Genomic DNA, 25,498 nt, shown 5'->3' with positions numbered 1-25,498 from the left:
CATCCATGTTGTAGATCCTGGATAAAGGATACCCAGCTCGTTGCCTGGCTGCTATGATGAAGTGGTGGAACTGCACAATTTTCTCCTCCATGTCTTCTGGCAGTCGCTGGGCTAGCGTTGTCTTTGCAGGGAAGCTCACTGAGTGTGGTCGTTTCCAGTTCTGATACCAGCCAAGGGAAGCCTTGAATGCAGGATCAGTTGAAAATTCTTTTGCTTTCAGGCGCAGCATCAATCCACTCACAGCAAAACCTATTAAAGTAAATAAAAAACCATGTAAATGAATAAAATTCAAGCGATTCGAAAGTTTGTTTACTTTGAGCTGACAAGCATTGTTAATTTGTTATGACGAAGTGCAAATCTGACCAATAGGAAGTGTCAATTCCCACACATTGAAAAACAAACTCGTGTGCGTTTATGATCGTGAACGTGTCTGCAGCTTATCAATTCTTCATTCAGCACTCCTTTTTAAACAATTTCAATACAGATCAGTGTCAAACATTTACTCACCTTGATCTCTTTGCTCAGTGAACCACTCCAATATCTGCTGGTCTACCTCAAGATACTTTGGGGTAAAGCGACCCATAGTTGTGCGTTTTGCCAACATCTTCAGCTCACTGTTAAAGAGTTTGGCCTGATCTCTGTGCCAGCAATGGACCGTAGACTCACTAAGTCCATACTAGCGAGCAATCTCAGTTGTTTTTGACTGCTTCCACTTCAGCAACAACTTTAAGCTTGAAAGCCATATTGTAAGATGAATGGCGTGCCTTTGGCATTATGAACGGCGAGCGATTGATGATTGACTTCGGTAAGCAGATGTTTGCAATGATAAAAATCAGTCTGGTGGCTTTCATTTAAGTATATTTTGCTTTGTAGTGTGTAGGATCAATTAGTATTCAAATAGCACAATGTTTTGCACCAATTGGCTAATCGTTTACAACTAATAAAACGCTTTTCATTGTTCCTGAAAGGTGTGATTTTATTCTACACAATAGCTTTCAACATGTTTCCTGAGAGGGAAGGTTTCTTGAAATGATTGCTCAAGTAACTTTTTGTTAAGAAACCTTGGTCTTGGCTTATAGCTGATATTTTTCCAATTTTTTTTCGGAAAGCTTTCGTCCACTATCATGTCTCACAGGTTTATGGTCTCGGCTTATAGCCAAGCTCGGCTTATAGGTAAATAAATATGGTAGTGCAAACATGAAAAATTTGCATACAAGACTAAAATCTAATACAACAGACTTAATCAAACAAGTTTGATTGACCTTCACCCAAGCCAGCCAAAATTGTTGCAGTGTTGTTCAGGTCCCAATTGGAGTTGGACAATGCCTTATGAATCTTTTCATCCTTTTCATTACGAAACATTTCCTTTAGCCTCTCCATATCTTGCTGAATGCAAAAATGCAGATTAGAATATTTATTAAGGCAATGTTATAACTACTAATTAACAATACTAATAACAACACTGTGTGCAACTTACATGTACATCTTTTGCTGATTCTGTCAATGCTACAGGTTGTCTGTATATAGTACAAAGAATCGAGTCATGATAAAATTGCAGTGGCACCAAACTGAAAATTATATCTGTGACTTAGGGCCCGTATACATGGAAAGAGGGTGCCTCGGGGGGATAGGGGCACCCTACCTAGTAGAGTTGAAGATACTGCGGTTCTACATGCAAGCTAGGGGCACCCTCCCCCCTAGGGCCAAAAGCTAATTTGAAGGGGTGGTCGCTAAGTTTAGTAAACAGACAAAATGGCAGATCGCAGACAAATTTCGGTGGCAAACGCAATTCTTGTCACTCTCTCATCTTTGGCTGCTACTTTTCAGTTGTGTGGATTGATTTTAACATATTTAATTCTTCAAAAACGTCGTATTCTATGCATTTTCGCACTGCAGCATACAAAGAAGCAAGGTTGTTTCAAAATCAATTCCTTTGAAGTCACAATTTGTCTTGTAATCGTTTATGTACTTCAGAAGATCTTCCACTTTATCATCCGTCCATGCAAACTTCTTAACCTTCTTGCTTACTGCCTGCTTTTGCATTTTTTTACATTTCTTGGTCGAAGCTTCATTTGAACACGTGCTAGTCTTCGCCGCTTCTTCTTCTTCACAGGCGAACGCTTGCTCTCCATCTTTGTCTTTGCCGCTTTCCAGTTGGTCGTTGAATTCTAACTGCTCCTTTTGATCTTCCTCCTCATATTCTAAGCTTTTCTGCAGCTGATAGCGGGGAAATAATTCACCTTTAGAAATGTTGTTCGTAGCCATGTTGAATTCTTACTGAAATTTCGTGCCTTTTACTTGGTGGTCAGCGGCCTTATCATAACAAGACATAGCCCTTGCCCCCCGAGCCAGCCCTACCGTTTCGTTCTACATGGGCTTATGTCAACACAAGTCAACCCTAGCCCCTAGGGGCACCCTACCTTCAAGGTAGGGTAACCCTACCCCCTAGGGGCACCCTATCTTGCATGTAGAACGAACCGCATAAAACAAAAGAGAAGGGAAACCCTACTACATAGGGTGCCCCTATCCCCCCGAGGCACCCTCCTCCATGTAAACGGCCCCTTACAGCCAATGATCATGACAAAATATGAACTTGCAAACAAATCTGTTACTTGGAAAACATTTACTATAGAACTTGCATACGATTCACTACTTGCAGTAAGAACTGTAAACTGAAACAAAATTTGTTAATATGTGTTACATTATTTTGTGTACACTTATATCCAATCAGAAGCCAAGTGAGAGCTGTTCTCAGCTTTTGATTAGATAATGACTGCACTCAAACAAATAAACAAATATGAATGAATTAAAAGTGGTCACACTTTTTCAGTTTTGAGGTATCTTGCTGTAATATTAACTTTGTCTTTTTTGGGAATAGCAATGACATGGAAATGGAGAATCATCTCAAATGTAACTGAAATATAGAACAGGCCTCACCCTGGGGTGTTTTACTGACTGAAATTAATGGGTTAAACAAGTGCGAAATTATTTACTAAATGAGAAGCTGTTTACAGATCTGATAATTCCATACCTGCAGTTATCCAGGGGTACTGATCCCTGAACCTAAAGTAAACAGATGGTTATAACTTAGCCCATTGTATGTAAAACCTAACTGTAATTTATGTGTTGTATCATTTAACTTTATCAGTTATCAGTAAATGCATAGTATAGTGCAGAGCACTCATACGATACAATACAATATAAATTTTATTAGCACTCCCCATGGGGGCTTTTCAGTACTAACACTACTAAATAAGTTACATTAAAATTAAAATGAAATAAATCAACGTACCAAGGAATTATAAAAATGATATGAAATAAGGGAGAATTATATGACAATATTGTATTATGAAAATAAAAATTCATGTAAGAGTTTACCTTGTAATCTTTGTTTAAAAATATTCAGAGATTTGCTTAGCTTAAGATTTCTTTCTAAACTATTCCATAATGACACTGTTCAATAGTGGAAAGTCCTTTATCCTGTAGAGGTCTTAAAAATAGGAATGTTTAAAAGTTTCGAATTTGGAGTCTCACGGCCACTTATCTCTGCTCGCTTTAAAGAGAGGGACGGAAGGTAAGTGGGAGCTTGTCCAGTCATGCATTTAAAAGCAGGCACAGCATCAGGATAATACAGTTGTGATTTAACTGGCAGCCAGCATAACTCTTTTAGGACTGGGGTCACGTGATTGAACTTTCTGGTATTACTAATTATTCGGGCAGCGAAGTTCTGCACTGCTTGAAGTGTGAGGAGGTTGGTAGTTGCTGCATTTGACCAGACTGATGAACAATAAAACAATTTGCTGAAAACTAAGGCATTGATTATAATGATTAGAGTGTTTTTATCAAACACATGCTCAACACGACTAATTTGGGCTAGGCTAGACTCGCAGGACGAAACAATTTTAAGGATGTGATCAGAAAACGTGAGGTTCAGGTCAAATGTAATGTCGAGGTCTTTGACATTTTTTGTGGGTAAGAGTTCCTTCCCCATTAACAAAAGACGGATGTCAGGGAGTTTGGAGAGAAGCTGACGACTTCCATATATCATAAGCTTTGTCTTATCTGGATTCAGGAGGAGATGATTGTCAAAACACCAGTTACGAATTCAAGTAGTGCCACAGGAGAGGCGAGACTTTGTGGTAGCTTCACTTCTTACTTTGCAAACATGGTAAGCTAACTAATGACTCCCAAACATAGAAAATACAAAGGCCATTCTCTTGTGAACTGGTTTTATATATGAGGACAGAACCCAATTCATTAAAGGGGCTATGTCACGGTCGCGCATGCGCACGTGGTCACGAAAAAGTTTGAAAGTTTTAGCCTCAAACTTTCAAAGTCGTCGGCGAGGACATATTCGTAACTTTATCGAAAAATATCTCTGTCATCCTTGAGTGGTCTATTCTTTTGATAGCGGTTATAAGTCAATTGACTGTTGTAGAGTATTTACATGTAGATTTTGGCTCGTGTTCGATGTTTTGTGAGTGAATTTCCGTGGATGTTGTGATGCAGTGTGATGTCCTCTTGAGGCGGTCGGCGATCTGCAAGTGGTCGGAAGAGGATTTACACTTCAGTTTCTGAGGGAGTAACGTTTTGGTAAAAAGGCCATTGAAGGATTTTGCTAGACTGCTGCTTTTATTCTTCGTCAGTATCTGCGATGATTTATGGTGAATATCGGAGTGATTCAGCGTTTGCTGGCCACCTTCTTTCCCTAGAACGACGAAGGCAAGTACCTTTTGTTTATCTTTCACGTGCAGTTTGCCACTTTGTTTGTACCGTTTATCTGGTCATTTTACATGTTTCCTATTCTTTTGCCTCTCACATAAAGGAAGCTAAGTCAGTAGAGGAAAATACAAGATGAGAGAAGATACTGAAAGATAGCTCTTCCGTAAAATGATGGCGCCATGTTGAAGGTGAGCTGATATGTACAACTGTAAACAAGTTGCCACACGCAACTTTGACTTTAATTAGAGGAGCAATAACTATGTGTAGTCGTTTCATTTAATTCATTTCGCCATTTTCTTCATATATGTTTCCTTCGAAGTCAATACAACCTGTTTACTTATTTTAATGTACTCTAACTGGGCATATGAACTAGATGTTTCTACAAGTGAAATTTCCCCTTTCAAAACAAAATAATTTGTCACTTACATTTAGTATGCCTCGCTATTCTGTATGTTTTACAAGTGTGTTAATTAGTGCATCATCAGGACTATTATTACTATAAACTCTTGGCTCTGTTGTTGTAAGGGTGGATGATCAGCCGTAATCATAAAGGCCCAGTCAAATAACTGATGTTTTTTCAGTCATCCTGCCCTCCACATTTTACATTTATTATCCAAATATACAAAATTCCCTTTGTGCTCTGCATCCTTTTCAGTAATGCTCAAAATTTAATTTGGCGTGACTTTGCATTTATTTTGATAGTTTTTTTTTTATATATTTGTTACTGTTTTATTTGTTGCATTCAAAAATTGACTATATTATGCGGCTGAGCCAATAGAGTATATGTATGCATGTATGGTTAGTGCAGCGTCCCTGGAGTGAGGGGTTTGGGTTCGAGCCCTGGCTGGGGACATGGTGTTGTGTTCTTGGGCAAGACGCTTTACTCTCACAGTGCCTCTCTCCCAGGAGTATAAATGGGCACCGGTGAATTGTTGGGGAAACCTAACAAATTGCAGGGGGGTGGGGTAGGGGGGTGACCTGCGATGGACTGGCATCCCATCCAGGGGGATTAGAAATACTCCTAGCCTCTTCATGCTACAGAAACCAGGATAAGCTCTGGCAGCTATGAGCCATCAGCTCCAAGGCTTCACTTATGCATATATGTACTGATTGTATGATTAATATGTGTTGTGTTCAATGTCTTTGTTGCAGAGAGGATACTGATGTTACAGCGAGTTCTACCAATGTTGATATTACAGGAATATCAGCATCTTATTGAACATATAAGGAAGTCCTGTTTACAAGATATGGCCTCTTTTAGAGCATCTCCATGGGAACAGTTGTCTTTCAATACTGTCAAATTATTTTTCTAATGCAGTGTAGATGCTTAAAATCCAAATTGTCCTCAAACATACAAAGTGTTTATTTTTTACAATGTGTACCAATATTCTTTCATTTCAATGACATGATCAAACCAATTTTTACTTCTCTCCCACTCTAAAATAAATTACATCTCCACTAAAGTACATGTATATAGTCAATAAAATTTATTGATTACTATTTGGTGACTGTGCTGACCATGACTAGTTATTGAATACAGTATGTCCCAGGGTGTTTGATGAAAGCAAAGTCTTTTGGAACTACTGGATATTATGAAACATTGCTAGCAAAAATGGAAAAATTGCTTAGGTCAGGTACTAAAACCAGAAACAAAATAACCAAACTAGGGCTGGAAATAATTTTTTTCTCTTGAAAGGACATATGTCCTACTAAAACACCATCTTGGTCAGACAAAACAAATTGTGGTCGGGCATCACCGAAAAAGTAAGATTTACTCACAGTAGATCTTTATTCACCCTTACTGTAAAGTAATTTACGATAAAAAAATTGTCAAGACATCATTTCCACCCACATTTGGGATTTCCTTGGACATGAGCAAATTTTGGTCGGCCAATGATTGATGACCGACTGTTATTTGTAGCCCTGCAAACAAAATGTAACAACAAGATAGCACTCAGGTTAGCTGTATAAAACCCTGGTTATCCTGAATAACACTCAGGTTACAGGTTACAGTTGGCTGTTGACAGTTGTGAGGAGTTTCATTTCAGTGGTTTTGTTTTGGGTTTTGGTACTGCCATCAGTTGTAGGGAAATATTTTTAAAATTGCACAAGCCTGCCTAGAGATGTAGCTTGAAAATCTGGCTCATTAAAAATCCCAGTGTACTCTTCTAGTCTATACCTTGTTTTATTGATCTTTTTTTCTGTCTATACCTTGAATTTATTGATCTTTTTTCTGTATTGATTTTTTTTCCAGTAATAAACTTTGGCCTTGTTATAAAAGGAACAAATTCATAGACTAGCTGTTGGTGAATTTTCACCTCAGAACCATGTATTGAGCATGCATTTTATTTCGGTATAATGAACCAACACCCATCCTGAATGTGCAATGATAAAGATGAAAACAAGGTGTGGAGGTGATTTACATTAACAAAACAAATGCCTCTTCCAATATTACTCTAAAATAATGCTTTCTTTGTAGGCTTTTCTTCAGGGGGAAAGAACTTGTTACTTGCATTTGTTTTGGTTTAATCAGCCCTGAATCTCAAATAAACTCCAGTGTGAGGGATATTGCCAATGGATAACTGTTACTACACAGGAAAGGCACACCTGGTTTCCTTTCCCCAGATAACCGTATCTATGGAGAACATTTTGCCAATAATCGGCGTTCATGAAGACATGCATGCTATTGTCATTGCAGTCTATTTCTTGTAGCATAATTTGGTACATGCCACACTTGCACCATGGTATTGCCGAGTTACTAGAAGGAGGTGCAGGGTTAGGCATTCCATCCACACTTGTCATCTGTCCTTCTGTGGATGTACCAGGGGTGGGTTGAGAAATGTCGCTTTCACTGATGGTCTCATCTAAATTGTCAATTCTTCTAGGCAGGCTTCTCGCACACAGCTTGCACACATTGCTTCATCAAGCATTTGAATGAATTCCTAAAAGAACATTATGGAGGTAATCACCAATAAAGTACAGTACTGTAAAGTATTTTTAGCTGGCCTGACAAAATTAAGTGTTGTAATTGATTTATTTTAGGTAGAGCCACCAACTGTGTCAAAGATTCAAGTTTGACAGCTTGCTAGCAAGTACAGAGTTTTTGCCAATTCAAGTGGGCCTAGAAATAAAAAAAATCAAGTGTAGGAACAAAACAAATCTTGCCTTACTAAACTTTATGCATTTGCATTGGTGTTCAAGCTTTGATTTTTGTGGTCTTTTCCATATTTAGGCATATTTTTGTTCTTGGAATAATAACAAATAAAAACATATTTCTATACAAGCAGACCCTTACATCTCTATTTTATTTTATCCTCTCCTGCTCTTCACGTGGCCTGTTGTCAGTCTGGTATGGCTGTGTTTTTCAGCCACAAATGAAGCTGTACTTGCACCAGCCTTGATATGAAAAAAAGAGTCATGTCAAAGCTGTTGTACTTTGTATATGAAAAATCAAACTCTCCTAGAAACCTTCTCAGCTCAAGGAAAAGACAATTCAAACTGCAAAAACTCGAAACTGCTCTATGTTTGGTGAAATGTTTGGCCTGAATGAAAAAGACATGCTGTACACATGAACATGTGTACATATGAAGACTTGAACACAAACAGAACCAAAAATAGCCAGAAATCTAGTCATTCTATTCGCGTGCACCCTTCAATACCTACTTACAAACTATGTTACATCAAAGCTAAGTGCATAAATAAGGAATCTCACTGTGTTTTCGACACGGATTTGCTGTCGAACCACACATGCACTCACTACCACATCTTGCAAGGGCAGCCACGATTTGCATTTGTTTTCTGTTTCGTGGAACAAGCGCTTTCGAACGAACAGGAGATGTGATTTTCCTAAGAGGATAACAACAGAAGAAAGAGAAAATGGACGTTGCGTTGGAGCATATTCCCAGAAACTACGAAACAGTTCACACATTTAAATCTGTCACGTAATTGAGTCCAAGGAAACTCACCACCGTAGCCTTTCTTGCCTCTTCTGCATCCATAATTTTGCCTCTGCGATAAAATAAGTAGATCGACGAGAAGAAATCCACACACGCGACAAAAAGACGTAATAATTTTAACCAAGAACGGCTAAATTCGCGCAAAATTTAACAACTCCGATAAATTCAAGATGGCGGATGCATTTGAATCTCAATGAGAACGGAGCCAAATTTTGCACATGCGCGGGTCGTGACGTAGCCCCTTTAACAGGAAAGGGGTGGCATGGTTAATCCCCTTGAAAAACAAAATAGTGACTCAGGGTTGTCATTAAGGGCCATAACCTGTAACACCTGTTTACGGCTAAGTATGTATGCTTGATTTTCCTTCGATGCTACAGATGACTCCAAACTTGATGAAAACCCTAAGCGACAATGATGGGCCAAATTATGATCCGCACCACTCAATCCTGTCAGGGGGCTTCTATCTGTGTTGAAGTCAGTTTCTTCAACACACAAATGTCAAGCACTTACTGCTTTCTGAACCCTCTCTTCAAAACTGAAACTGGTAGTTTGACAGGCAGCATCCATAGTGAAAGGTTCAGTAACAGCTTGTTAAGTAAATGTTGCCATTTGGGTGCCTGAAACAGCTGTCTACTTGTTCTTTCACCTTGTTTCCTTCCCTAACCAGTTCTTCACTACACTTTCCACCTCAGGCATGCTAGAACTGTCAGGCCATTAATTGCAACCTGCATTAGAATATTAAGCAGTTCAGACTTGACCTCGGCCTGCTCTTGATAAGCTTCATAGTGCAGCACCTCTTTCTGGCCATGCAATACTTAAAGGGATGACAACAGCAATCACAGCTAACTTAAGAACTTCTAAATAACCTCGAAAACAACTCTTATTGAGCAGTTTGTTGATGAATCATTCAGTGGAGGTTATCTGACCTGCTTTTTCCTTTTTTAATTTTAGGAGTTGTGTCTTCCAACACATATTTGATCATAAGCTTCAAGGTTATCCACTGTGTGTTAGCTTTTTTCCTATATTCCTGAAGTCTTTGTCCTTACAGTCATAAGTAGTTGACACATCTGCTCTGCAATTTGACAGCTCCCTTATTAAAGTGTCTCCCAGAATGTAGAAAGTATCCACAAGAAGTTGACAATTCTGGCCTGGAGTGTGACAGCTCCCTACTTTGTACTCCTTAGGACGCATTTGTCGATGAAAATGTACCATATAACATGCTATAATTAGGTTTAGTGTATAGAATATGGTAATTAAAGTAGTTAAACAAGTCTTTTTATCATAATTATTTTTTTTTGAAATTTCCACGGCTCCATAGAAGAGCACAATAATGTATTAGCAACATCATCAGCACTTAGACATTTTTTTTGTTTGTTTTATTATGTGCATAACTGGATGTTATTGCTCCATGGCACTATTCCCAAGAGGAAACTGTACCTATGATTCTCAAGCCTTCCTCCCGTGGTAACCAGCAATGAAGGTGAAGATCCTTGTGCTGATCTGGTTGTCTACTTTGAAGGGTCTATTGATCAGGTTGCCTCTGAAAGTACAGTCACACTGCAATTGTACCTCGGCTCATGCAGAACTCCCCTTGTGCCTAAGCATCAAGTTGAACCACCCACAGCTGTTAGTCCTCAGTTCTTTGACAAAGAGAATTTGTTGAATGATGATGTAGGTAGTGGTGGAGAAAAAGTCAGTAAAGAATGTCATGCAACCAGTAAGCTGAAGGGCTGTTGAGGAGTTCTTGAGAGCTTACGAGTCGAAGGATGTTTTTTAACTCAGTGAAGTGGGGGATCAGTTTATGCAAATTGGGGTTGGTCAATCAGATCAGTATTTTGCATCATTAGGTTGTGCACATTTTAAGGTGTTCTGCTTTTTCAGTTTGCAGTATTTTCAACAAGTAACATCAAACATCATTGGATGGAGGGTACAGAAACTCTGAATCATTTTGTGTACAATATTTGTTGGAGCAAAATCTATGCAACTTTATCATTTGAAATCTTTTATTTATGATGATTTCCTGAGAATATTTGATTTTGTAGTAACCACTCAATAATCATATTAACTGTTTGTAACAAGAACTCTGAGCAGTAAACTTTGAACTTTGATGATTAATGCCATAGCTTTGAACAGAAGTTGTCTTGTATTCATTGCCATCTTTGGTGCAACTGTATATTCTGAGATTCACAGACAGAAACTTGTTTGAGCTCAAAAGCAGCAATTGTTTTAATATTACTCCATTCTGTGTCCTTCAGTAGGTTTCCAGCAAATTCAAATGTTTAGATTTGCAAAGAGTAATTCTTCTTCTCCTGGCGATAGGTAAACTCTTTGTTTTATTAGCTACAGTATTTGTCTACTCACTGTTGTCAAAAATGACAATCAAACCTAAGCAAAATAGCAATCATTTCCTATGATGAATAAAGACAAGTATGAAGTATAGCTAAAGCGTGTGAAGAAATATACCATAATTACCAGTGCTCTATGTTGCACTATTTTGGTTTCTCAATTTACATTCTTACAGTTACACTGGCCTGCGAATTGTTCTGTAAAAGGGCCAGAATAGATGATTTCAGGGTGTCAACATCTTGAGCCAGCTGGCTTGTGTCCTTGTTAGTACCTCCAGTTGAAGTTGATTGGACATTGCTTTCTGATTGTGCTTTGGGAACAGCTTTTTGGAGGAGGCAGTGTTGCGCCTGAAGAAAGGGAAAAAATTTCCAATGACCTCAGCCATCATAGCCTGAATGGCCTGCAGTTATACGAACTCTTCTTCGACTAAGGCTTTAACAGAGTAGCCAGCCAGACTATTAGTCTGGCACCACCCTTTGGTTTCCTCATCCGTAACTGAAAACTGAGTAACTGAAAAATCGAGCAAGCTAGTGGTACATGTGAGGTGAAACCGAGACTGATTGAATTTCAAGGCTGCGGGTTATAACATTGAGCAATGAAAAGAAGTGCATCACTAGACTGTCAGTTATACCCAAATAAATCTAGTTGTTTTTATCTCACATGTAGATCATAGTGTCATCAGCATATAGGTAAACTTTCACACTTGACGGTATATCGCTAGTGAATAGAGAGAAAAGAGTAGAACTGAGCACTGATCCCCGAGGTATACTGACAATCAATAGCCTCCTCCATGTTTCTGTAAGAGAACAAGCAGAAGAAGTAGAATAGTCCAATCTATAAGCCCATTACTTATCTGAAGCTAATCCATGATCCTCAAAGGTGTGATGCACTGGGGAATCGTTCACCTCTGATTCTAAATTTTACTGGGAATGCTGAGCAGCGTGATTGGTCTGTAATTTTCTATCTGTCTCAATGTCTTTCTTAAAGATCGGTGTGATCCTTGCTGTCTTCTAAGTGGAATAGAGAGATTCACTTTCAATGTTAGTATTAAAAAGATTTGTATACTGTTGTTTATAAATATCCAATTAAGCTAAAAATAGCTTTTAATGCTCTTAAGCATAAAAAACGTAAGCTTACGTGATAAACATAATCAAGTTAAATTGCAAAAAGGCACTTGTATACCAAGTTTGCACATTCCATATTCATGTCGTTCATTTTTTTCAGCAAACCACCAAGTGGTACCACTAAGTCATTACTTGTAGTCACATGAGAAAACTCATGGTAGGTAGCCACCTGGCCACCTTAGAACAGTTGGTCTGTTCAATAATAATTGCAAAATTACACAGTTAAACTCAAGTCAGCCCTCAGGGCACATGCTTCTTTCTTACAAAACTCAAAACATACGATCAACATTTGACCCACTGTGAATGCTATGAAAGCAAAATTGACAGGTTGTAACAGAACAGGAAAATGAATGAAGGTAAAAGAAGACACTTCTTTGAATCAGAGTTATCGGGACAAGAAGTGGCTGAAGTAACAAAGCCACAATGTCTAGAAAAACAAAGATGCCTACCCATGTTTGGTACCAAACAAAAGCTCTTGAATCATTTTGCAAAGATGGCTTCTCGGCATTCAGCTTCCAACCTCACAGGGTCTTCTGGGAAGGACTAAAAAACGTCATCATGATGCTTTGATTAATAATTTTTACTCAGTCTTCCACTAAAGGAAGCTAAGGAGACCAGGATAGGCTCTGGCCTGGTGGTCCACTTGGCTCGTATGCAGACTTTACCTTTACCTTCCACTAAAGGACATTCTCCAATGGCAACCAGCCACGCACATGGTGAGCAATTTTTAATGAAGTTGTGCCAAATGTGAGTGTAGGTGGTTGAGTGCCCCCTCCTGTTCACATACATAACTGAAGTGGTTTTGTCCATCTCCAGAAGAATATGGTACTGAGGATGTTGGCCCAGGCCATGAGGTGGTAACTGAAATCCCTCTACCAGGAATGACGTCAAGGCAAGAATCGCTGCTTTGAGTTCCAGGAAGTTTATGTGCTGTGAATGAATAAAGTACAAGACACATGCTGAAAAAACTTTAATTTGATGCTTAGTTAAGAAGAGGCATTATTTTTCCCATTTTTTGTACTTTATTCAGCACTACAAACAACTTTATTTCACCAGATACCATAGTGTGAAAAGCACAAACATTGCACACCAAAGGGTTTGAGATCACTGCAACACTGCAAATTGGGATTTTATTCAACACATCATTGCTTAACCCATTGACTCCTGGAGCTTTTTGCAAAAAATGCATTTTTTGGACATTTTGGAATTTTCAAGCTGGATATTGTCCAAATTAGCTCCAATCTACTCAAAAAGGCATTTGCAACATGACAGCATGCCTTTCTTTCCGCCTGCATCGCATTTTACGACATTTTTGCTCGGGCACGTGCAGAAATCCAAATTTTGGATGAGAAAGTGACCTACGTCTTTAGGCTGTTCGATTTTTTTAATTGTTTTTTTTTGCTTCCCTTTTTCTCCTTTTCTTTTCTTTTTGCTGCAGTGATTGACCTTCTACTGGGCTTGCTTCCAGTTCAAAAACTTCTGAGAAAGCAATTTTCACCATGGAGTAGTCACGTGTAGTTGCAGGAAATTTTGCTCTGAGTTTTTCACTCAACTTTTTAAGCATTTTTGTGGATATTTCAGGTTCCATTGATCCAATCACTCTGATCTGAGTATCATTGGAAAGATCTTTTCCTCTTGCAGAAGTTGAGCATAGATGATCCCAATTTTGGTCAAAGGTGATGACGTCAGAAGTGGAAGAAAGGCCAAGGCTTGTCACGGCCGGTTACGGGTGGCACGGGAATCAATGGATTTGAAAAAAAATAGGTCCACAATGCAAACTTGGGTGGGATTTCAGATAAATAAAAGTTGATACGCTTTGGATAAATGAGAGAAATTGTAGCTTTATGGTGAATATTTATAGATTTTGTCGTGTTGCAGTGATGAACGTTGAGTAAAGACACTAGAGGCCTGGTTATAAGATCCCAAGCTGCAGACGAAAAAACGGTTACAGGAGAAACATGTTTGGACTTTAGTTTCCAGGAAATTCGCTCCCTCAGAGTTCCGTTACACGGAACTTTTTACCATGGTAAATGATCCTTTTACCATGGGAAATTGTTGGGATTTTCAGCTGATTGAAGGAATTTCAATGTGACATCATTTAAATATGTAATTGCCAAAAGTTCTGTCTGAGAACTGGAACTTTGTATGGTTGCTGTATGATTGATTGATTGTTCCTTATTCATCCGAGAATTTCACGCATATACAGAAAGCGCATGTTTACCCACCTTATGATTAATGGCGCGTCAAGAATAAGTATGGCAGCGAGTGTCTGAAAAACACTAAGACCTAAGGCCAAACACTTTGCTCTCATGGGCAAATAAATAAATAGATAAATAAATAAATAAATAAATAAATAAATAAATATAGCTGGCATTGACAAAGTGTGGGAAATCCCACACAAAAACAAAATAAACTTATATTTTGGCTGGTAGGCAATTTTAAAGCTCCCATTTGATTTGCCTTCGTGAAAATCTTCTCACTTGCCCAAAGGGAAATTCGCTTTGGTTTGTAATATTTTGTACTGCAACCCTCCAAGTTGCCACCATTTTAGCTGCCATGGTGACTAGAATTTTGGAGCCGGCGACTAACTTGAAACGGAAGTCACCAGCCTGGCGACTAAAACTCGTGAGGTTGAGTGGATTATCATCCACACTGAAAAAAAGTGCTCTGAGCATTATGAATTGTAAAATAAATTTTTCTGCAATTTTAATCTACTGAAATTGAGACTAAAAGAAAATGAAACAAAGAACCCATCACAGGGTTGTAGTTAGAAATTGGAATAGGTGGAAGAATATGTTTAACAGCCGGAATGAAGCGAGTGGCCAACGGCCACAAGCTTCTAGGGGAGTCCGGGGGCATGTGTCCCCGGAAAATTTTGGACATGTCATAGCCCGGAGATGCGATCTTGATGAGTTCTGATGAGGCATTTATAGAGAAAAATTAGTACTTTAAGCAACTAAAACTCTAGGAATTTAAAGGTCTCAGGAAGGGCACCCTCTACTGATTTAATAAGTAAATAACAGAACTTTTGTTTTGAAAGTGCCTATGAAAGTTGAAGTAAATTCTGATTTTTGTATCAAAAAGCATTGATGCCTGTGTTGAACTCTCAACCTCCTGGGTTAATTCTGAAAGGTTGCTTCTACTCAGTCAGACCTACATACATGTAGCATCACCCTTTGTTAATGGGCCCCTCATTTAAAATCACAGGAGTGAAAACTCAGTTTACAAAAATGTTGACATAATCGTGAGAGCAGGTAATTACTTAAAAGTTTAAATACTTGCTTCAGTTCGACTTGCTAATACTCAGCCTCATCCTCACTCTCAAGACCCAAGTCGCTGTCTGAATCACCCACAAGGTCAAGGCTGAAAGCGTCCGTGGCTACATGAAGTTCTTGAAGCTCTTCAGCTTCTGTACCTGTTGTCAGCTCCTCATTGCCAGTACATTGAACTTCCTGGTCCACCATAGTTACTGCTTGCACTTGTTCACTGACACTTGCACCCTGGGACTGGTTTTGACCTGACATATGTGTGGGCAATTTCCTTCTCTTCTTTATACTAAGCCAGGTCTTGACTGAACTTTGTATGACTTCTTCTGCTTTGGGGGACTGAACTGGAGGGCCATTCAACGTACTTACTTACTTAATCCTCTTCGTTCCTAAGTGGAACATAGGTCCTCAACTAGCGCGCGCCACCTAACCCTATTTTGTGCAGTGCCTTTTGCCTCATTCCACGTAACATGCTTCGCTGCCAACTCTGCCAATCTCGTGCGCCTCCAGCTGTTTTGGGGTGCCATTCAACGTAATCTGCATTAAAGCATTGAGGAGATCACTGTTAAGCCTGCTCCTGAATCTTGTCTTCAGTCTCTTTAAGGCACTAGCAACTCTGTCTTCATTTGAAGGAGTCTCTGCAAAGTCCATTCTAATGGAGTGTTCTGCAAGACTGAAGGATCTGGCATCTCAGACTTCCATTTCAACATGTCAAACTTAAACTTGTTCCATTCAGACAACAGCTCATCAGTTTCCTGCTCTCTGCATTTACTGTCTTGATAATAGTGATTTGCAAGCACTTTCATAGAAGCAATCCCATAGTCCTTAAATTCAGGACTGTCTCTGTTTGGCAACTCCATGGGATTGAATACATGAAAACATGAAAAAACGTTCAGGCAGTCACCAAAACGTTCAATGTTCTGCTTCAATGTACTGATGTATTTCTCATTCAGTGCCAAAATAACCCTCTTATCCTGGTCACTGAGGGTTATACCAACGCGGCCAAGTCTCCCACCCTCATTCAAATCCCACTCTAGATCATCCAAGAACTGGTGTGAATCCTTCTGTGATGTGAGCTGAGTCTGAGTGTAGTCAAGGGCTGGTTTGACTCGTCCAAAGTTAAGAGCGCTTGATTGAAATGTTTTGCTTAGTTCAGTTAATATTGGCAAAACTCTAGTGAACATGTAAACTGCCCCAATAAACTTTGGAGACTTGGCTTTCTCGTAAAGACCTAAGGCCAAAGGATCCTTCTCAAGAAACTGGAACGTTTGAAGCAATACCTCAAAGTTTTTGTGAACACTGATTACAGACTGGTGTAATGATAACCAGCGAGTGCAGCACGCTTTCTGTATCTTTGTTACCAGTACTTTCTTCCCTTGGTCAGGCAAATTGAGCTTTGACAATTGCATTTGAATCAAAACGAAAACATTGGTCCTCTTTGGGGAATACTGAAAGAATTTCCAAATACTTGTTAGGGTGGTTTCAACATCTTTGATGTAATTGATCTGATCTCCACTGTCTCCACATGCCAGAGCTAATTTGTGGCATATACAGTGAAAATTGACAATAAACTTGTTGAGGCCTTTCAGTCGGGCAGCTACACCATTTGTCTTTCCCATCATAACACTTGCCCCGTCACTAACAAATGACTTGAGATTCTCTACGAACAATTCACATTTCTCTAAGACTTCCACAAGTTTCTTTGTCACAGCTTCAGCTGTTACTCCTTGGAGGTCACGCGAAGGTTCGATTCCGAGAAATTCAGTTTTTGCTGTACCCTTACAATGATCAAAGTACTTAATAAATACAATCAGTTGCTCAACAACGGAAATATCGCAAGTCTCGTCTGCCCTTCCTTACACGTGTAGATAAAAGTTCCCTGATGGTTTGGCCTATCGTCAAAAACATCTCACGAATACTTTGACGGCTCCTGTATTCAAAGAACTTCAGTTCCTTTAGGCCAAGGTATTCTATTAAGTCAATAAGGGGTAATAGTTTCTTATTTGATATTTCTTGCTTGGCTAGCCAGTAAATAGCTGTAGAAGTTTTCTCTATAACTGTCTCACTTGTTTCACGTTTTGCTGTCAGCTGCTCATGAAAACATGAAATTCGCTGAAGCAACTCAGCCTTTACCGCATTTTTGTGTTGCTCAGTCGTTGAGTGATCTGTAATTGCCACCTTACACAGTCTCACGGAGGGCTGATCGTTCCAAACTTTAGATTTGTTTCTGGTGTTGATAGTATCATGCTTGTGACATAATAAACAGTACATACCTGATTTCTCCTGGTAGCAAAGCCACCAGAGACCTGTCCCTGCATCGTAACAAAGACTTAGTTCAGCCAACCAAGAGTGATTGAACGTATTTTTGCTGCTGGAATTGACCGAGGAGCATTTCCCATGACATAGGAAATAGTTAAGTAATTTGAGCTCCTGAGACAAAACATCGTTGAAAGCAGTGCTTATTTCTTCACGTCCTTTCTCCAAGGAGATGGGATCTTCTTCTGTAGAAGATAGATTCGAAGTTGAAGTCGATGCTGCTGCAGTAATTATTTCACCTCTCAGCTTCTCTGACAACGAAGTTGTTTCGCTATCACAATCTTTGGCAAGCAAACTGTCTTGATCGTCGGTGTTCATGGCTTGTAGCGTATCATCGGTGTTCACATCTTGTCGCGTCGAAAAAAAACTGTTTAAAGTCGTCTTCTTGGTCAATTTAATCTTTTTTGGTGCGGACATCTCCAACTTTGCCCGAAGCAACGATGTTTTTAGAGCGCACGTGGGACCAAAAAATTCTGGTGCTGTCAAACCGCGCTCAAGTCATGTGCAATGGTTACATAACATAACTAGTATGTAAACAAGTACGTGTATTTATACAAAGCGAAAATCGAAAGCTGTCGAAATATTCTAAATGCTTGTCTTTCTAAACAGTCTGACAATGGCAAAAAAAATCGGCATTTGCAGAAGAAGCATATTCTTAATTTGTAAATGGGTTGTTTATTTCATTTCAGGAAAAGCAGAAAGCTTTAGTTTTGTTCCAGTATAATTTATTAGATTTCTACAATGTGGATCAAGTTTTATCCTTGTTAAATAATTTTAATGAAAACATCGTGAATGAAACAAAAGGTCTCCATTAATTTGTCCATTGCATTTGAAAGTTTTGTTTTTATGTACCTCACACTAAAACAATGTGAAATTACAAGTAATTAAATGAATTTTGGTGAGCCCAAAAGAAAGTGTAAGCAAAAGCGAAACAAATTAGCGAACATCACGCAAGACACTGGTGCGGCCTTTATTTATATCAGGTGTTTGCCGTGTCTTTATTGTTTAGTCTCTTTTCTGAATCAACGTTTGAGACATTTCTACAGCCAATCTTAGAAAGTGTAGTAGACGGTGAAATTGCGAGAAGTCAAGTTCGCACTTGTCAGTCGTTTGATCGCATTTAGCGGTACAAATTTAATCTCATTTACTCAGCTGTAGGCCAAAACTAATGGCCCTTTTATGACTAAGAAATAAAGCCAAGAGAACATAGAATACAAATAAAACACACAAAACAAATCAGTAATTTCATTCAACACAATATGATTGTTTAACCAAACAAATTTTCTATTTTTAGCTGTTGTGTATCGTCTCTACGATTCATCAGCCGCAATTTTTTAGGAATAGCCGGCGATTTTTTCCAGCTGCCAGCTTTTATCTACATCCCTGCATCATGCAGAATAACGAATTTGCAGTGCTTCGTATGTGACGAATTTCATTCCACTTGACTGAACTTTACCTTTAAGATTGAGACAATGCACATGTACAGTTTCTGCATATTTGATACATTGCTGTTGTGTTTGGTTTTATACCATGAAGTTGAAAAATGCTCGCAAAAAATTGCACAGCTCTTTTCTCAGCATTTTCCTGCTGAACACGGCTATTTTTAACTGTGGAGAGAAATTTAATTGGGGCAGATTTTGAACTGAACTGCGAATGTACATCACACAATCAGCAAAACAATGCTATAATTTGTGATTTTAAAGATTTTCATCTCAACTCTTTATTACCCATGAGCCTAAAACTTATTCTTTGTTTGAAAATCATTATCAAAAACTTAGTCAGAGAACCCGCATACCTGGGTTAGTGCCCATGGGGCAAGTCAGCAGAGAAAGTTACTTGCTCAAGAGGAAATTGTACTTGTCCCACACGAGTGAAGGGGTTTTTTTTTCGAGCCTTGTTTAGATACGTTGGATAACACTTTCCATAATCTAGTTGCTATTTGGTATAATTTGTGTCATCTACACTTATGTTTTGCTCTGTAAATGCGAATTAAAATTCGCAATATTTCTGTGTATTTTTTTCCTGCCGAAAAATGGCAGTAAATTGCACATACTCACGCTTTTTGGCGCAAATATTTCCCAACTAGTTCAATATGTTTGTGTGAATAGTTGGTCGATTGATGGAAGGTCTCGTTACCGTTGTTGTCTGTTCTTAGCAGGTTTTTTCTATCTGTTGCTTACACCTTTTCTGTTCCTTTTCTGTTAGTTGAATGAGTCACTACCCAATATGCTTAGGGGAGTTCAGGAAGACCTGTTAAATCTTCAAAAGGAAGTTACAGTGATTTAATACGATCATCAATGATAAAAATGTATTATTTGATACACTTTTTATTAAACTAGCTCAGGGATAGCATATTAATTAGTCATTACTTATTAATTAATGCAGTAATTAGTTAATCAATATTGATTAAGTAATTAATTTTTTTACTTTGGTGACTAAAATTTTTCACTGGCATTGAAAAATAAACATTTAGTGGCCAAGTGGCCACTAAGGAAAAGAGTTAACCTGGAGGGTTGAACTGCCTTCATATACGATACTACTGTCAATGCAAAGTTCTGTTTATAATTTTTAATTTACAGTCAATGAACTCTGACTGAAAAGCAAACAATAAAAGTTTCCGTTTTTAAAATGCAGCAGGCATAGTTACATAATATCTAAAATGATATAAGCTCCTGCACTATTTGCTCATGCACTGATTTCTAACGGTTCATTTAATAGTGAGCAGAAATAGCCCAAAATTTAACACAAATAAAACACATTTAAATAAAGCATAAGCATCATATTCCAAAATCGTCCTCAAACAACTGATGTTCAATTGATGTTCCCTTACTCGTGGCTAATACAGATCTTTATCTAACAAACAATGACTCTTTCAGTGTGTGGTGCAACCCGAACTGATAGTTCAAGCCAAGAAATACTGGCTTGTGAAAGCTTATGTTATGCAACCTGCAATGAATTTCAAGCCAATGAATGTGGGATCCCACAAGCATATTAACTTTGGTGCAAAACTGCACAAGCCAAGTCTTCATATATGTTGGCTTGCATGAGAAAACTTGCTCAGTAGCACCTAAATGAAATCATAGAGAATAAACGAGGCATCTCGTAATCTCTTTTTGAGGGCAGTGCAGTTAATTTCCAATAACAAAGCAGCATGACAGTAATTGAAAAAATGGAAATAGCTTACCTTGAAAACTGCAATCAAATCCAGGCAAAAAGCGGGCAGGGAATCGAAAAGAAGTTCTCTGACAATGCAATGTGACAAGAGCTAGGAACAACTGTGCACAGCGTATGTAGCAATGGCGGCCTTTACTTGAAACAATCACGCGAAATACTAGTACCAGTCTACCTCAGACCACTCATGCTCACAAGGATCACGACATCAAACTCTCAAGATAGTCGCCAAGTATTTGGGATGATGCATCCCACAAAAACGGATGAGCTGTCCTTACAATTTGATCAATGGTTATTGGTACTTCTGGGAAATCATTCTTTCTCGCATACGGCCAACTTTGATGACGGAAAACACCACTCCACTCTACTTGTATCAGCTAAGGCTGTGTACATTTTGAAGACAAGAGCTTCCCTGGCCTCTGTGAACCATCTGTTCATGTATTGTATTGTATTGTATTGTATTGTTTACCGTGTTATTGTAAAAGACAGTTGAAATTTTGTAACATTCATGTGAGCATGTCAGGTTCATATTCTCCATTTTCTGTCTGCACTTTCAAAAAAGATTGAGCTAGTGGTTGAGCAAGTTCCTGGTCTGGTATGTTTTCAAGAGGTCTCATTTTGTTTGCAGATTTTACCCATCTGTAAGATATGCCAGATCACTTTGCTTTTTGTTTCTGTTTTTGGTAATGAAATTGTTGTTGCCTGTGTTGTTCAGCTCTCCATGTATGTCTGTTCAGTCTGATTCCTCAGTATTAAAGCAATAGTACCTGTTTCAGTAGTTTTTGTCGGCTAACACAAAACAGTCTGGTCCAATTCAAAGTTTAGGTTGCTAGGTTTGGCCATTTTGTTGCTTGTTCAATTTGAATTTTAGCTATCAACATCACAGAGATCAGTGACTCTTACCATAAAGTTCCATGAATATCAACCCTCGAAAAGTAGGGGCCCCCTGAAAGTAAGATAAAAAATGTGGTGGTGGACAAATCCCAAAAGTAAGACCCCCTGAAAAGAGCCACCCTCAGAAAGTAGCGAGCCCACCTCCACCTATCTGAAAATGGGAAGACAAGGGTCAATAGCATTTTTTCCAATAATAATCAAGTAATTTGAAGAAGAGGCAATAGAGTCCGCACCTTGCAAGCCTAAGATCTGGAAACGCTACGTAGATGATACTTTCACCATCCTGGATCGGGATAGAGTTGACGTCTTCCTGCAACACCTGAACAGTCATCAACCATCAATCCGTTTCACCATGGAAATCGAGAACAACAACAAGATCGCCTTTCTCGACACGTCAGTTTACAGAGAACCTGATGGCCGCCTTACCACCAGTGTCTACAGGAAACCAACACATACTGATCAGTACCTAGCGTATGATTCACACCACCCTCAGTCAGTAAAGCGCGGTATTGTGAAGTGTCTGTACGACCGGGCTAAACGTCTCGTCACCAAACCATCAGTAATCGCTGGAGAAAAGAAACATCTGTCATCTGTACTTGTTTCTAACGGATATCCCTCCTCTTTTGTACAGAAGATCACAAAGGCACGAACAGCCCCAAGAAGAGAGCCTGTTGCGGAATTTAAATCCACCACCGTTTTACCTTATGTCCAAGGAGTTTCGGAGTCTCTCCGCCGCTGCCTAGAACAACAAGGCATTCGCACTGTCTTTACGTCCAACACGACACTTCGGTCACACTTAGTGCGACCAAAGGACACCGTCAACCCGGCTAAACAAGATGGTGTTGTCTACAGGATTCCCTGTGAGTGCGGCAAAGTCTACATTGGGGAAACAGGGAGATCTATGCAGGAGAGGATCAAAGAACACGACAGGGATATACGACTCGCCCGTACCTAGACCTCCGCCATTTCTGAACACACCCACGAGACCGGCCACTATCCTATCTGGAATGAGGTCAAGTTTATTGATTGAGATCCTCACTGGTACACACGTAGGGTCAAGGAAGCTATTCACGTAAGACTTCACCCTAACAACATCAACAGGGATAGTGGAATTGAAATTCCTGAAGCATGGATACCCATGATCAAGAAACACAACAACAGGAGAACAGTACAACAGCGGACCACTGAGGGAACAGCTACTCGCCAGAACAATGGAACAATAGGAGGATCGAAATGCACCAATCACAGCCGACCTTTGTGATATAAATGATACCGTGCAATCAGTCGACCTTATCGCCTGAAGAAGACTAGCAGTAAGTAGTCGAAACGTCGCGATCTACATCTCAAGTGACTACATCGTGAGACAAACGATAATACACTTTATTAATAATCAAGTAAAAGTTAGGAAATGCAGGCAGTCTACAACAAGGGAAAGTATCACTTATGCCATGAAGCATTGTGAAATGCCAATTTTGTGCTTCACCAGTCCATGTTGTGCTATGTGAAAAACAAAACCCATACAATCTTAATCAAGTGACAAGAATGTACTGACGGAAACTTTTCTTCAAACTAAAATTGAAAACTCTGTACATACCAATTTCAACAGGAGGATATTTAAAGGAACGTTTCTAAATTGTAATTTAAAACACAACCAGCATACTAAGGTATTGATACAGTAGACTAACGCAGCAGTGTGTCATGAAATGAAAACAGTTTGGACTATCTGAGTAGCTTTCCTGCTGATTAATGAGAACATGGTCTTTAAGAATATACAACCTTTTTTGCTCCCCAATAGTAGTGACCCTTGAAAGTAGGGCACCTCAAAAGCAGGGACCCTGAGAGAATCAAGCCCCAAAGACTGCATTCCAGAAGAAACAAGGGTCATTACTTTTGTAATGTTATGGTAGTTGCAGGTGATGTGGAAGATGGGTGATCAACATTAATTGGCTTCCTTGTGAATACTGATGTAAGGTAAATTATTGTCTTATAGGCTGTTACAGTGATAAGAAGAAAGCCCAGAGATTTAAGTGTAGGAACTTATATTAAAGAATTGTTGAAAAATCTGCAGTCACAAGACAATTGTAAAAATGAAAAGGTAAGAAATTGAGTAAGGCTTAAAATGTTGAAACAAAATTGAAGGGTGAGTGATTGATTAGTTATGAGTGGTTGTCTTATTTGTACCAGTTTTGAGGGTTGGTCTGATACGAACCAATAGGTGCAATTCATTAATTACTTTACCATTCATATTTGTAAATGTTTGTTTTAGGAACATTTAGAGGACAATGTTGCAATATTACCATGTTAAGTTGTTACTGAAAGGTAAAACAGCTGATGATTCATATCGAATTGGTACAGATGGTGAATGTAGTCAACAATCTGTTCACAATATGTAAGAGGCACCTTGTTATTGGGACTCAGATGTTCTAAATGTTTCTGGTTGAGGTACTGATGGTAAAACAGTTTTGACACTTGGTATGATTGGTATGAGTGGTGAATATTTTAGACTTGGCAGTAGAGCCATAGTGCATTGTGTGCTTTCTCTTGTTGAATCACTGGTTTAGGAAGTGAAAGCATAACATTGCATTCAATCATTACCAGGGTTCTCAGTTGAACGTTTCACATGTGGCCAATAAAACATAGCAGGCAGCATAAAGCTGGGCTCAAAAGGCTGAGCCAACCTAGGGGGGGCGGGAGCACACCCCTTTGGAAAATTTTGAAATTGTAGGTTGCCAAAGATGCGATTTCATGCATTTTGCTGGCCAAAGTGTTGTGTTTAGGCACTTGAGAACTTACGGAAATGAGTTGCTTATGAGCATAAAATTAGATGTAGCACTTGTTTCCTGAATCAATAAAATATATAAACTGGCACACAAAAGAAAATGTTAATATCCAAATGACCAATATGTAAATGAAATGATTGCATATACCACAACACCGTGCATCTGGATTTATTGAGGACCCTCTTTTGTAATTACTTTCAATCCCTTGTTATGTCAGTATTCTGAAAAATCAGCAGCCTTCAGGATCAGAGAATTGCACTTGGTCTACATGTAGTAGGTACATTTGCTGAAGGGTCATTATCAAAACAAATCAACTTTAATCATCACTTAAAATTGAATAAAAGCTACAATTGCCTATTAAACAGCTACTTTTCAAATAGAGCAAGTTTGTCTGTCTCTACTTCTGCATCAGCAGCAGTATTTGCGACAGGAACGGCTTGCCTTGCAGTCTCTTGGCTTGCAGTTGAAATGTGTGTAGCTATGTCTTTTGGAAGTTCCTTCATTTCTTCCGACTCTTGCAGACATCCATAGCAGCAGTCATCAGTGACTTACACTCGAGAGTACCCACCTCTGGTCCATTTATGGTGATTGCAAGGAGTGCCTGAAGCATCTCAGTTGACAAACAGCTCCTGAGTCTTGTCTTCACATGTTTCAGCACACTGCACCCACATTCTTGCCAAGCATTTGACACTGGCATTAAAAGGCAGACTTCGGCAAGGTTTACAAGAGCTGGAAATACTAGACAGTATGATGTCTGAAGTTTCATCAGCTGGGTGAGACACTATTTTGTGCATGTTATTATGTGGCTCTTCACCTCATCTGGAATGGAAGGTTTCCAACTGGCTAAGTCATGTTTGAACATCTCCTATTCAGCAACTAGCTGATGCTCTCGAGTGTCGTCTGAATAGAAAAGCCTAGCCAAG

At 39.1% G+C, this 25,498-nt stretch overlaps 1 protein-coding gene across 2 annotated transcripts in view; it reads left to right on the top strand.

Annotated features, from left to right (window-relative positions):
• Positions 1-25,498, top strand: part of LOC145486481 (meiosis-specific protein MEI4-like) — a 114,320-nt gene that overhangs the window by 12,416 nt on the left and 76,406 nt on the right. Inside the window, exon 3 of one of the 2 annotated variants that reach the window (XM_081465151.1) lies at positions 23,786-23,890. The exons of the other annotated variant lie outside the window; for it this stretch is intronic. Coding sequence (XP_081321277.1) covers positions 23,786-23,890 — 105 coding nt within the window. The remainder of the gene's footprint in view (positions 1-23,785; positions 23,891-25,498) is intronic. 2 annotated transcript variants of the gene reach the window in all.

The sequence above is a fragment of the Orbicella franksi genome, chromosome 5 (assembly GCF_964199315.1).
Source record: "Orbicella franksi chromosome 5, jaOrbFran1.1, whole genome shotgun sequence".
NCBI classification, from domain to species: Eukaryota; Metazoa; Cnidaria; class Anthozoa; order Scleractinia; family Merulinidae; genus Orbicella; species Orbicella franksi.
The sequence above is the reverse complement of the archived record's forward strand: the minus strand, read 5'-3'. Positions and strand labels throughout refer to the sequence as shown.